The sequence below is a fragment of the Phascolarctos cinereus genome, unplaced genomic scaffold, assembly GCF_003287225.1.
Source record: "Phascolarctos cinereus isolate Bilbo 61053 unplaced genomic scaffold, phaCin_HiC Scaffold_8;HRSCAF=390, whole genome shotgun sequence".
Taxonomy (NCBI): Eukaryota; Metazoa; Chordata; class Mammalia; order Diprotodontia; family Phascolarctidae; genus Phascolarctos; species Phascolarctos cinereus.
In genome coordinates this window covers 72512841-72527768 of record NW_027556291.1, presented here as the reverse complement: position 1 = coordinate 72527768, position 14928 = coordinate 72512841, and the positions used below count along the sequence as shown (strand labels likewise).

Sequence of the window (14928 nt, the reverse complement as noted above, 5' to 3'; positions counted from 1 at the left end):
CTAGTGTGGGGAACCTGAGGAAAACCCTTAGCACAAATGACATGGACCATATTGAGGGACCAACATGGAGAAAGCAAGGAGATTAAGAGGTTGAAAGAAATGGCCTAATTGCATATATGTGTATATATACACACAGAATATATATATATATATATATATATATGTATGTATGTGTGTATATATATATATATATATACACACACACACATAGATATATACATAGATAGATATATACATAGATAGAATCAAGAAATACTCAGTAAGGTTGCTGTTTATAACATACATGACACAAAGTAGAAACATCATGAAAACCAAGCTTTTCTGGAGGATTTAGAAGTTCGTTGTCTATATTTTAAATATACATGTGTGTATATACATATACACACATATATCTATATATATATGGATATGGATACATGTCTGTACATAATGGGAAGGATATATGCACACACACACACACACATACAAGAATCCCCCACTGAACCTATCTATGGTGAACCTGATGCTGCCCAAGTCCAGTCAACTTGGAACCAAGTGAAACTCCTGCTTTATCAGCAGACTGAATTCTGAGAACCTCTCAGCTTCCTGGAGGCTGGTGTTGGACCATTCTGAAGTCCACCGAGAGAAAAGACCCTCTGAGTGTATGACAGAGTTGGGGGACCCATTGCTGGTGACTGGGGGCAATTGGCCTTAATGAAGACTACAGGATGAAGACCCATGGATGTCAAAGGGGGTTAGGGAAAAAGGCTATTGTCAGCACAGGATTCGGGAGTAATAAGCAAACACCCATAGAATAGCTTTTAGCTTTAGGCACAATGCACTAGTATCAGCAAATCTTTATATAGCTCAGCTCTAGGCACACTTAAGGTGGAGACAAAGGAGGAACTTTTCCTCCCTACACCTTGGGTTCCAGAGAGCTAGTCACAGCCTTTAGTGGAAGGTCATTCTGAAGCACGCTCCGGAGAATAATAAGTGGCTTCCAAAGGAGGGATTAAAAAGCAACAGAGAAGGCTAGAGATACTTGTTTGGGTTCATATCTGTACCGAGAAGGCAAACCTTTGCATATGGCACCATTCACAGTAGTATCATTAATATTATTAAAGCAATCATTCTAACCATCATACCGGTATGTTTCTATATACAAAAATAGACCGAAGCAATTCTCCACAGAGAGGAGCAAGTGAGTTGGGCAGGGCTGCTGGGCAGTACATGCCTGTCTGGTCCAGAAGATTCAAGACTGACCCAGGACCTGCAGCACAGATGACTTTAGTGCTCTTGAGTCATCTCCTGCCTTTGGCATTCATGCAGAATGTGTGAATTTTCCCCTCTTATTCTTCCCTGACCACCCCACCCGCACCTGAAACATACACCTGCACAGCCACTTTGGAGGGCAGGAGCTGTATGGATGAAACAGGTAAGTAGCAAACCAGGCTGGAGCTCCTCTTTTTGGAGAAGGTGGCCTCCACCTCAGAATCCTTTTGTGAGCTTCAGGTTCACTAGGAGGGGAAAGCTGCAGCACTGGGGAATTTCTCCTCCCAGTAGCCCTCAATAGGAGCCTATCCCTGCAGTTCCTCCACAGAGTATGACCTTGACCAATTGGAGAATCGTAGAGGCAGTCTCTCTCACAAGTAAGGAAGTTTAGCTTGGGTACTTTAAGTTCAATTTAGGAAAGAGGGATGTACACCCTGTATTACACACCTGGGACCTTGGACTTTTGAATCTGCAAGTTTTCTTTTTCCTTGAAATTTGGTTCTGAGCTACCAGGTGTGTTGGCCAGTGCCTCTGCAGAGGCTCTGGGGCGTGGGTGGGGGGGGCACTGCCAGTTTGGGGAACCATAGGAGAGATGACACAGCGAGGTCTCCTTTTGGGGTCCTTGTTTTCAATCTTCCAACAGGCCGCCCTTGGTCACCAAGACGGGCAAATAGTGATGCTGTCTCCTTCTAAGCTACTGTACCAATGAGCTGCAACCTTGGCCCTGCCAACAGGGCTGTCCACGAGTGATGCTTAACACTTCATAAATGTATAGGTGTCCAACAGACATTGGACAGTGATCATTGACTCACTTCTCCCTGATTCTTGAACAGTAGATAAGTGGAGGCTGTATTTTGCCCCTGCTAACGGGAGGCCAGGTGAGAAGACGCCTGAAGTGGTGCCAGGAAAGAGCACCGGTCTGGGAGAATGGAGGTCCGTGTCCTCACCCCAGCTCTATCACAACTGTCCCGTGTGACCTTGGGCATGCTACATCCCCTTTCTGGGGCTCTGTTTCCTCGTCTGTCAAATGGGTTGCAAGATCTTTAAAGTCCTTTTCAGCCCTAAGTTCTGTGGTTTTATAATTACATCCACAGAACATGAATCATGCAGTCTTAGGGCTATTAGTATCTAGGGAAGGGCTATGTGTTCCACCCTTTACTGCCCAAGGCCATCGTGTTTGGGGAGGGGGGAAAAGGACAAGACTCCAGCTGACCAAGCCTGGATTACTTGATCCTGATCCCATATGCCTTGAGATGTGTGGGTATGGTGGGTGCAGTGCATGTACACACACACATACTCATACATCTGGGTTTCAGGCAGGCTTCTTGGTAAATATATCACATGAATCCTTCTTTTTTTGTACGACTGGGTAATAGCACAGCAAGGGGAAGAAAGCAGAGGGAAGGCATTTGGGAAAACCCCACTCCTGAAGGTGCTAGAGAAAGAGGCGGGGAGGGAAGAAGGCATGAAGAAGAGGTGGGGGGAGGGAGCAGGGAGGCAATGAGGAGATGGGTGAGGAGAGAAGAGGAGGGGTGACGGTGTTGGGCTGGGACAAGGGGCGGCAAAGGAGATGTGGGAAAAGGAAGGGGATTGAAAAGCCAATGAGAGGAGAAAGGATCAGGGAAGGGATGAGGAATCAGGTTGGGTAAGGGAGAAGACAAGGGATTAGGGAACTGAGAGGAGATGAGGGAGCATGGAGGGGTTGAGGGATGGAGAAGGAAATGTGGAATGAGGGGGGATGAGGTATGAGAGAGTGAATGAGGGAGAGTGAGGGGATAAAGGAAAAATCAAGAGATGAGGGATGAAATGGAGTAAGGGAGGGGATTAGGGAACTGGGAAGGGATGAAGAAGGAGGTGGGGGGAAGGGAAAGAATAAAGGGACAGAGAGAAGATGAGAGATGGGAAAAGGGATGTAGGATAAGGGGGGATAGAGAGAAATGAAGGAGGGGAGGGGATGAAAGAGCAGGGAGGAAGATGGAGGAAGAAGGGAAAAAGGAGAGGATGATGGGGCAAGTTGAGAATGAGAGAGTGGAGTGCAGATGATGAAGAGAAAGAATGAGAAAGGCAAGGACCAAGAGAGGGGAAGTAGGAAGGAAGAAAGAACAATTAGATTAGGTACTCCCTGGATGCTTGCTGTGTGGCCCCATGTTACTCTTTGAAAGCCATCTCTTCTCAGGAGAAAGCCCCCGAAGGCACTGGGGAAATGAGTCTGGTGTGGAAGAAGGCCATGTCAGGGAGCCTCCTGCTTGCCACACAGTGCTGAGGAGGCCATGGGCAGATGGCCAGAAGCTGGCTCAATTTGTCTTCAATGTGCAAGTCCCACGTCTTTGGATCATCTGATTTTTAATTTATTTTTTGCTTTGGGGCAGAAAAAGTTGAGAGGTAAGTGGGGGGTGGGGAAGCTAAGGGAGGAGTGGGGGGGTACAGAGAGCCAATGAAGGAAGGACAAGCTGCCTCGGACTCAAGATGCACTTGGCCCACCCCATGGCATGGCAGGATTGATGGGGGCAAGCCCTTGAGTCCTGGCTGGTTGGTTTCTCTGACCCCCACCCTTCCTTCCTACAGAGTGAAGGGTGAGGGGGAGAGAAGGGGCTGGGTGGAGGCTGCAAGGCATTTACACTGGCTTCTCCATGGCCCTGGGGAAGGCGGCTCCACTGGAAGAGGAGATCTTCCTGCAAACGGTGTTGGTGTGGCTCTTGCATCGGCATCCTGGCCTCCGTAGGCCGTCATAGCCTTGCTGGCACAACTTCAGGCATCCTCGGGCTGGAGGGTACAAGCACAGGCAAGGCATGACCAGTGATAGGAGGCTCATGGCTGCCCAGCGGGCACAGCAGGAGCCAGGCCCGCAGGAGCAGGGCTCATCAGCGCAGTTATCTTCGTCATCAGTGGAACAGTGGTAAAAGATACCCTTGACGCAGCAGAGGCACGTGCTGTAGTCGAGGAGGCTCTCTGGGGAGCAGAGGCAGCGCTGCTTACAGAGCCAGCAGGAGGGGAGGGTGCGTGTGGCTGTGCAGCGGATGCACTTGCAACGGCCACACTCTTCACAAATAAAGAGGTGCCCACCAGTATGGAGGGACAGCTTCTCTGCTGCACCTTTCTGAGACTCATCCACTTTCAAAGCCCCTGCCTGAGGCTGGGTACAGATGAGGGAGTGATCTGAGGGTGATGGAGTGATGCTGGTCAGAAGCCTTTGGTCAGAGGTGATGGTGGTGTGGGATATGGAGCTGGCAAGGCTGGGTTGGCTCAGATGCTGAGGCAACAGCTGAAGCTGGTGGCATTGGCTGAGACTTCGAGGCAGATCAGAGGGTATGGTAGACAGGGACCAATCGGACTTGTGGGCCTGCTGGGCAAGGGAAGAGCTGGAGAGGGTCTGTTGGCAGGAGATGGCAGGCCGTTCCACATACTCATTGCTGACATGAATGGAGCAGAGTTGCTCAATGGGCAGGGTTGGAGGAAAATCGTCTGTTATTGGGGCATCCATGTTGTCTTGGCTCTTGACTTCTTTGGAGTTGAGTGAGGGTGGCACTCTGGTGGTAAAGAGGAGGGAGGGCTTGCAGTTATGTAGGCATCAGGGCACATCTGAAAAGCCTTAGGGAGAAAAGGGGAGGGAGGGAGAGAGAAAGAGAGAGAGAGAGAGAGAGAGAGAGAGAGAGAGAGAGAGAGAGAGAGAGAGAGAGAGAGAGAGAGAGAGGAAAAGTGGGGAGAGCAAGAGAGGGAGGAGAGAGAGGAAGAAAGAGGGATGGAGGGAGAGAGAGATAGAGGGAGAGAAGAGGTGGAAATGGAAGAGAAGGAAGAAGAAGAAGAAGAAGAAGAAGAGAAGAAGAAGAAGAAGAAGAAGAAGAAGAAGAAGAAGAAGAAGAAGAAGAAGAAGAAGAAGAAGAAGAAGAAGAAGGAGGAGGAGGAGGAGGAGGAGGAGGAGAAGGAGGAGGAGGAGGAGGAGGAGGAGGAGGGAGGAAGAGAGGAGGGAGAGGGGAGGGAGAGAGAAGAGGAGAAGGAAATGGAAGAGGAGGAGGAGGAAGAAGAAGAAGGAGGAGGAGGAGAAGAAAGAGGAGGAGGAAGAAAAAGGGGAGGAAGGGAGAGAGGAGAGAGGAGAGAGAGAGAGAGAGAGAGAGAGAGAGAGAGAGAGAGAGAGAGAGAGAGAGAGAGAGAGAGAAGAGAAGAGAATGAGACCACATAGGCAGGACCATCACCAAAGAGTAAGAAGAGGCATAAGGCATGAGCAGGACCAGTTGCCCCTACACACCAAAGAATGAAAACTCAATAGAAGAAGAGGCAAGGGAATTGTATTCATAACCCACTTGTCATCCTCTGCTCTGCCCCTCTCCCCTATCTCTGATCACTTCTCAGCATTCATGTATTTAAGGACTGACATTTTATATTTCCCCTAGGGATAAGTGCAGCTTGTCTTCCCATTGAGATGCAGATTCTCACAACAGAACTGTGACATCTACCAAGAACTGGAAGAGATCTTAGTGGCTTCCTAGTGCAGCTACAATTTGGCACAAGCCCCTCCTGTCTAATAGCCTCTGCTGCACTGGCAGAAAGCTCTCCCTACAGAACAAGGTAGATGCCCTTAATTGTTAGAAAATCCCTCCTCATATTGAGCTAAATTTGCCCCTTTGCAAACTTTCCCACATTGCTCCTGGTTCTGCCCCCTTAGGCCTAACAGAACAAGTCCCCCTTTTCATAACTGCCCTTCAAATACTTGAACACAATCCTTGGGTCTCCCTGAATCTTCTCTTCTCCCTAGTTCTTTCAACGAATCTTTGTATGCTTTGGCCTCTGGACCCCCCACTATGCTGTTCGACCTCAGAGAACTTGACAATCTCCTTCCTGAAATGTGGTACCCAGAACTGAACACCATACTCTAGGTGAGGTCTCATCAGGAGGACAGTGGGACTCTTATTCTAGACAGTCTGCTTTTAGTCACACTGCTGGCTCATACTGAGTTTATAGTCTTTCTAAGCCCCCAGGTCTTTTCCAAAGGGACTGTTGTCTAGCCACAATTTTCCCATTCTGTACTTTGTACAGTTCATTTCTTGGAACCCAATTATGGGAATTTACATTTATCCCATTTGAATTTCATCTTGTTAGACTCTGCTGAGAGGTAAGTGGGGGTGGGGGTGGAGGTGGAGCATAGACTAGTGAGACCTTTTGAAATCCCAAATCTGTCATCCAATCAGTGTGTTTGCTCTTTCTTCCAGCTTCCTATCCCCATTTAATTTGATAAGTATGCCATCTATGCCTTCACCAAGTCAGTGACAAAAACATGTAAGAAGCAGAGCCAAGGACAGGTCCCTGGAGTGCTCTACTGAGGAACTCAAATCCCCATTATCATCATCCATTAATTACCAGTCCTTGGGGCTGATCCTACAAGGTCCGACAAACTCTATTATCATCTAGCCTGGTATCTCTCAATCTTGTCCACAAGGACAACATAAAAGATTTTATCAAGCATCTTGCTGAAATCTATGTGTATCACTGACATTTCCCTGATATACTAACTCAGTGGCCCTGTTCAAATAAGAAATAACATTATTCTAGCATGACCTGTTTTTGAAAAAGCCATGCTGGCTTTTGGTGATCATACCTTCCCTCTCTGAAAGATTTTGCCAGGAATGGAATGAAATCAAACTTATCATAGAGTATTTTGTCTAGTCATTTTATTTTTCCCTCCTCTGCCTGGCTGGGTTTACAGTAATGGGCGACACTGCTTGTCAGCTAATACATGCCATATTTTTCTGACCCTGCTTACCTGTAGTACCAGAACCCTAATAGAAAACTGGAAGAGAATTTGTTGGCAACACATGCAAAAGAGAGCCTACATCTCCCAAGAGCAGTGACCAAAGTACCTCCCATGACATAGGGCTTATTTAGTCAGGGCTAGAGCTGCAGACAGCAGAGGAGGACCCCCTGAGCTGACTCCAGCTAAAGAACTTTCAGAATAACCTCCCCTTCTAGAAATGGCCCTGGAGATGATGGCCGTGGTTATTTATTGTTAGTCATGGAGGCTGTAGCATTTCATTGGCTGGGCATTTGTCAGAAGAAGACAGGCTGTATCTGGAATGGGAGGTGATCTCTAGCCTTAGGAGGCTTTGTAGGAGTTTCTAATAGTGATAATGATAATAATAATGATGATGATGATAACAATAACAACAACAACAACAATAATAATTCTAAAGGACACTTACAGAGAACCCTTCAGGGTTACAAAGCTCTTTTCATTCTTTCTCACTAGGGCCTCTTAACAGTCCCCTGTGGGAGGTAGGGCAGGTATGATTCTTTCCATTTTAGAGATAAGGAAACTGAGTCTCATGCAGCTATAGTACATGAACCCATTTCTTTTGCCTCTTAAGTTCAAAATTCTTTCCACTCCTCCCTTGCTGTCTTTCCAGCTAATTAAAGCCTTGGCATGGCTATGATCCAGGTTCCTAAATCTCAGGATGCTGGAGGGAGCAGGGTTCTGCCTTCCCAGAATGCATGGTAACATGGATATTGATGGAATCTCTTAGGAATGTTTGGAAGGGGAGACTGTGGCAGCGTAGTGGTAGGGAAATAACAAGACACAGAGGAATAGAGACAAGGCCAGGTGGTGAGAGAGAACACTAGGACTATGAGCCAGGAGATCTGGGCACTGTCACCTTCTGCCTGCATTTCTGGGCAAGTCTCCCTGCATCTCTAATCTGCAGCATCCTCCTCTTTGAAATGAAATGAAGATAATAACCCTTGCATTGGGTACTTCAGAGGGTTGTCAGGAGGAGAGTACATTGGAAAGATGTGAGTGCTCTCTGTGGGTAGGGTGGCAGCAAAAGGATCCTAAGCACATTAGATCTTGCTTGTAGCAGAGACAGGACAAAGAAAATCAGGAGGTATGAGCTTGGAAAAAGGACTCGGTGGATGAGACTCTCATCTATTCCCAATGCTCAAGAAAGGAGAAATTGAGGCCCAGAGACATGATATGACCTGTGTACATATAGGTGGTAAGGGACAAAGCCAAGCCCCTAGTCAGGGCATTGGCCTCCTAAGTCCCATCTTCTTCTACAATATCAGTGTGCTTCTCGGCTGTCCCAGGCGCCAAATGGATCCAGATGGAGCCAGGTGCTGACCTGCAACTGGGTTTCTGCCCATTAGGTGTAGGCCCACCATGAATGGGTGTCTAAGCATTGGTTTGGGTTGTCAGATGACCTCTAGGTAGAAAAAAAAAAGGTGAGTGAGTGTTTTCTCTGACCCTAACCTATAGGAGCAATTGGCTAAGTGAAATGATTGGCACAGAGTGGAGATGTAAGACATTTCTTGAAGTGAATGGAATTGCATTCAATATCACCCCCACTCCCATCCCCCATCGGCCACCATCCTTGCTGGAAACTCAGGCTGCAGAGTCAGCAAAGACAACATCCAGGGTTGTCTCAGGAAGCTAAGGACAATGGATGCAAAGCCTACTGGCTACCAATATGGAGGAGACAGATGGCCATTAGTTGAAAGAACTGGGGGAGCACTGTTCTCCTAAATGTAATATTCAGGGGAGCTTCAAGGTTGCCCATTCCAGAGAGGCAGGCAGGAGTGATGAGCACATGTTAACCATTCCTGTGCCCTCTGAGCCCTTGGCAATTTAAATGGGAGAAAAGGGGAGCTAAGCAAGCTTGCATACAAATGCAACAGCCAATCAGGGGGCACCAGGCCCCAGAAAACAGGAGCATGTACAAAAGCCATCAGATTTCAGGGCAGCTCAAAATAGAACAATTAGTCATACAAACTGGATGGTGTGGATGGCTTGAATGAGTAATAGACCTGAATGGGTTTGAAAGGGTATGGTTTCCTTCAATGAACATGGTAGAGAAACAAATAAAACCTAGCTATGGAAGGCAAATGATCAGACTCAGAGGAAAAGAGAGAGGGTGAGGGAAATGAGGAAGCGAAAGGTCTTAGGCCCTAAACACTCAGTGGAGGAGAATCTATCTGGTGAGAGGCTCAGGTGGCTTGGGGGAGGTATACACACAAATCATTTCAGCTGAAATGTTTGCCCAAGGGTTAATCAGTGAAATAACTTGGGGGGGGGATGGGAGAGGGGAGGCGAAGGAAAGAATCTCAATGCACCCAAAAGCCAATGTAGTTGTATTTTTCGCATTGGTTATTTGGCCTCATGGAAGTCCAGGATACAATGGACACACCTGAGACTCAATACCTCAAGACAGGTCCTGAATACAAATAGGTCTTTGGTCTTGGGCAAAATCACTTTCCCTCTCTGGGCTAGTTTCCTCACTTATAAAATGAGGGGGTTGAAATTCTGGTTCCTGAGGAGAGATGATGAAACACAATTCCTTCCTCTTTGCTGCCTGGTGGAGGACCACAGGTGTGGAATGTTGTATAAGCTGTCAGATGTGGTCACTGTGTCAGCTGGCTTTCCTCAGTCATTTTTGTTTGTGACAAAAGAGGGTTCTTGGAGGAAGGGATATGTATTGGGAAGTGCCTATAACAGTATCAAAATAAAAAGCATCAATAACATTTTAAAAGAGAAATGAAGGGATTGGAGAGAGAGGGTGGGCAGCTAAGGGGCGCCACAGTGCACAGAACACTAGCGTTGGAGTCAGGAAGACTCGAGTTCCAATCCGGCCTCAGACACTAGCTGTGGGATTCCGGCCAAGTCACTTAACCTCTGTCTGCCTCAGTTTCCCCATCTGTCAAACGGGAATAATAACAACACCCACCTCCCAGGATTCTTATGAGGTTTAAATGAGATAAGATTTGTAAAAAGCTTAGCACATTGCCCAGCACTTAGTAGACTCTAAATAAATGCTTGCTATTATTATTATCATCATCATTATTATTTAATGGAAAGAATCCCAGATTTGGAATCAAAGGACATGGATTTTCCAATCTGAGCTCTGTTATTTACTACCTGTATGAGCAAGTATCTTCACCTCCCTATGTAAAATGAGAGGGGCTGGATGAGATGCCTTCTAATGTACCTTCCAGGTGTAAAACACAGGACTTTCCCAGGGGTCCCTTTTAACTCCGACATTTTAGGGTTTTCTGATTCTGTTTCTGGGAGAACATGGGTAAGAGCCACTCGAAATAGAAGACATGATTAGTTGGGAAGTGATTTGGGATCCACTGATAATGGTGAGGAGTGCGTAATGCATTCATTAGGTCTAAGCAATTTGCATGTGGCCAATTTAATCAACAACAACACCAGGATTTACTAAGGGGCACTGTCCAAATGAGCCTAACATCCTATGGATTCCAGAGGTAGAGCTAAGAATGATCCTATTGTCTCCAGTGAACTTCCTTGTGGAATGAGGAATTCAGAAGCATTAATATCCATCTCCTACATGGTGCCAGAGAAGTACAAATATTCAATAGGATTGAGAGGACCGGAGAGACTGTGAGTTAGATTGGAGATCCCATTAAATATTGGCCTCAGACAGAAAGACCAAGGAAGCAGCAGGGCTCAAGGATCCACAAAACTCCAAACCTCTGAGATTTGGAGTGGAGTACAGTGGGCAGCTCAGGACAGGGAAGAGAAAAAGGATGACATAAAGAAAGGAAGTGAGGCATGGGGGTGGGGCCCTGGGGCACAGCACTGAGCATTCAGGACCAAGGGCCTCAAAAGATGTCAAAGGAACAACCCAGACAAAGAAACCTTGTAGACAAAAGATTCTAGGGTTCTTTGAATCATAAGTGTAGGGCTTATGGGATCTCAGGCTCCTAGATTGTGGAGCTGAAAGGGACCTCAAGAGGTCAGGTAGTTCAAATTCCTCATTTTACAGAGGAGGAAACTGCAGCCCAGAGAGGGCAAGTGATTTACCCAAGGTCACACAGGGTAGATCTGGGAATTGATTTTGGACTATCAGAGTAATGAAGAGGAGAAACACTATGGGACTGGGTGACCAACAGGGGTTAAAACATTTCCCCGGGGGTGGGAGGTGGGGAAGGAGGGAGGAGGAAGCAATCTCTAAGACCAGACTTTGTCCTCTGGTTTGGGTATGGTTCTGCAAGGGGATGTCCAAGATGAATCCACAAGGTTCCTTTTGGTTTGGCAAAAGCTTTTAATCAGCAGGAACTCTCAATTCCCAAATGGAGGAATAGCAATACAGCAGGCCTTCAAGGAGACCTGGATAGGATTAGGGTGCTGAACAGAATACAAGATTGAATGAATGACAGCAAATTGGGTACCATTGCAGACTGCTGAATCCAATCTAAATAACAGGAGGAAGGGAAAGGGGAACAGAGGCTCAGAAATGAACAGGCTGATGAAACAGATACAGGGAGAAATGACTACAAACATGTTTCTTCTGATCCAGAAAAACCCTGAAGCAACAGCAGTGCAACCTACTAATGCTGCTGGGCAGTTTCTTTTCCTCTTTGAGGAGGGGCTTTTTTTTTTTTTAACAAGGCACACACTCTTAAAAGGTGGCTTAGGAGATTGCAAATTCTTGACTGCAGGGTGGAGAGATCTTGTTATTTCAGACGGATGCATAGTGCCTCTGCAGTCATGAATGATGCATTGTAAGCCCACTCCCATCGGCATCCCTCTGCTCAGGTACTCACAACTTCCTGAACAGTTTTCTTCTGGTACTGGAATTTGCTCTCTCTGACCTGATGTGAATTTTGTTTTCCAGATTGCTTTGAGTAGACAGAGACAGTCAAAGTCCATTCAGGGGATCGGGATTTTTCTTCAGAACAAATTCCTACAAGCCCTGATTGCTTTGTAATGTTGAGCCTGAAGTTCCAAAATGTGTCCATCTACCATTACCTTGCTGAATGAAAACTGTGGACAGTTCTTATTTCAAGGCTGAATTCCCTGCTGACATAATGGGAATCAATGTTGATTTTAGAGGAAAATGGGGAAGGTCAGTAGAAGACAGGCTGACCCCTCTTTCCCCACCCCCATCTAGTCATCTGTCTTTTCTCTATGACATGAGCTAACTTTAAGAATGACTTCCAGCAAATAGTGGGATCTCACAATGGTCTTAACTATGTTTAATTCCTTGTTTCGACCTTCATTATCTAAAAATTACTCATTGTACAAATTACACCCCACTTCAAAAATCCCCACTTGTCCCCTTTCTACATGATTAAACTCTCCCTCTATAATTATTCATGCCTTACTCTAACCTATGGAGCACACTGGGTAGAGCTCAGGTTTAGGACTTAGAAGACCAAGGGTCTTCTGATCTGCAAAGTTGTGGCCTCTGACAATTTCCCCTACCTGCTCTGCACCTCAGTTTCCTTATCTGTAAAATGAGACAGTTGGTATTAGAAGAACTCTGAGACCCCTTATGGCTTTTAAATTCCATGATTTGTTCACAACTTGCCAGAGTAATCTCATCTCAATTCAACTATCATTTCTGCATCTCACTGCAGGTCCATGTGTTGCTTAATTCTTATCTCATCTCACTGCTACCCTACCTTAGCTTAGGAACTGATGGCAGTTCATTTCTAACCCGGGCAATTTGAAGATTTCAAATGCTCAGACCTAATGAATAAAATACTTTTCACACACCAGAACATGTTGAGAAACTAGTCTTTCCTTTCTAAGGGCTCTGTGGATTTTCTTTTTTACCCCAAGCTGCTTTGATGAGAGTTAAGAGATCTGGGTCTTAGGGATTCAGTTTCCCTGAAAGTAAAATGTGAGGGGTTGGACCACTAGATCAATAGGGTCCCAGCCAGCTATGACACTCTAGGGGGCTATGCTGGGAGCGAAGTAGGGTGAGAAAAATAACTAATTCTACTTCTCAGTCTCTAAGGCTTGGTAAAAACCCAGTGTTCTTTCCCGCTCCCCCCCCCACCCCACTCTAAAGACCTTCCATTTTGAAAAGCACTCTCTCAATACAAATGACTACAGGTGCTTATAAGCTACATACCGTGGCCACAAAGAAGCCCAAACCCTGAGCCACAAATTAGGTTGAGCTTCAGATCAACAGTTTGGGGGCTTACTGTGCTCAAGCAAGCTTTTTATTGTATGTGGTTGGGGGGGCATAAGTCACTGGATCTCTAATATTTCCACATCCATGTAATTCTTAATGGACCTGACAGGATATTTGCACTTTGAAAGAGCTTTTCTAAGAGTTCAATTTTTTTTTCTAATCACCCAGCCTGATTTTCAATATTTTACAAGCACCTAGAAGGATGGACTTCAGAATGACCAGCCCCAGAATCTCCCAAGCAGCCACTGGCTAAATTGATTTGTGTGCAGTTCCCCAAATTCGGGGCGGGGGGCAACAATCCCAACTCAAATGTCACTTTCAGTCATGTGCCCACCAAGACATAAATCCCTAGATTTCTCAACAACTGCTCTGGCTCAGTGTGAGGAAGGGGTTACACTCTACCAGTTTGGGCCAGCTTTTTCCCAGGGCAAGGTGATATGATGAAATCAGAAAGCTACACCAATCCAACCCCGGAGCCATTAGCAGAGGAGGCCTCGGCCTGGCCTCTGCCTCAGTGGTCCGCTCCTTTGGGTAGCCTGTTTGTCTGTTATTCTTCCAGTCAGCTAGTGCTGATGACCTGGAGCTGTCTGGAGCTAGGACAGACAGGCGCGCGCGCAGGCGCGCGCGCGCGCGCCAATAGACACACATACATACATACACACGCAGACACACACACACACACACACACACACACACACACACAAAGGTATTTAAAGGTCAATGGGAGAGAAATGGATGGAGCTTCGGGCTTCTAAAAGGGGTGATTATGAAGAGTATTCTTTTGGTTTTCAAATGTCCAATTTGGAGTTTTCTCTAAGTGCTGACTCATGTCAATGGATTTCACTGTTTTCCCAGGCTGGGTGTAATCCACAGAGCCCAGGGCTAGGCAGCTCTAAGGAAAGCCAATCGATACATTGCATAGATAGATAGGGTGAGATAGAGACCTGGTTCTGTATTTAAAACTGCTAGCAGGCTACAGCCCCTCCACCCCCACCCCCCAACACACACACACACACACACACCACACACACAACACACACTCGCACACAAGCGCGCGCATAGACACACATCCACACACACATTCACATCCACATACCACACACACTATATTCACACACACCACACACACATATACACACACACATTCACACATAAGCTGAGGGAAGTTCCTGTCTACTGAGGTTTACTTACTTGGAAAGGAAGGCAGGTCCATGGCGAACAGGAGCAGGAAAAGGACTGAATCCCCAGGCTGGCTCAGGGGACCTTTTTCTGGTGAGTCTCTCAGTATCTCCACCTCTTCAGAAAGTCTGAATGAAAACTCCTCCTCCAGCGGTGGAGCCCGAAACAGAGGTACTTCTGTCTGCGTTCCTCTGACACAGCAGAGTGGGAGGGGAAAAAAAATTCGAGACCTGTTACTGGCAGATACTTTGTATAGGTTTTACATACAGATATAAATCAAGGGGCACATATTCCCCAAAGAAAGCCAGTCAGGGCAAATTCCCTCCTCCTCCTGCTGCTGGGGCTGCTGCTGCTGCTGCGGCTGCTGCTACTGCTGCTGCTCCAACTCCTCTCCTTCTCCTCCTCCTCCTCCTCCTTCTCTCCTTCTCCTCCTCCTCCTTCTCTCCTTCTCCTCCTCCTCCTCCTCTTTGACAGATGAAGAGAATGAAGGGAATGCAGTTGTAGCCTCAGTGTATCTCAGCAGACCAATAGCTATCGCTTGCGTGTAGTGCTCTAATCTCGCTGTGTTTGG

The 14928-nt window shown here is 46.7% G+C and overlaps 1 protein-coding gene across 1 annotated transcript; it reads right to left on the bottom strand.

The window, feature by feature from the left end:
* Positions 1–206: 206 nt before the first annotated feature.
* SPRY3 (sprouty RTK signaling antagonist 3) lies at positions 207–14588 on the bottom strand. The gene is made up of 2 exons (XM_020975683.2): positions 14370–14588; positions 207–4778 (listed from the first exon to the last, which is right to left on the bottom strand). Exon 2 carries the CDS (start codon positions 4730–4732, stop codon positions 3866–3868), a length of 867 nt encoding a protein of 288 aa, XP_020831342.1. The 5' UTR covers positions 4733–4778; positions 14370–14588; the 3' UTR covers positions 207–3865.
* Between the last annotated feature and the right edge of the window lie 340 nt (positions 14589–14928).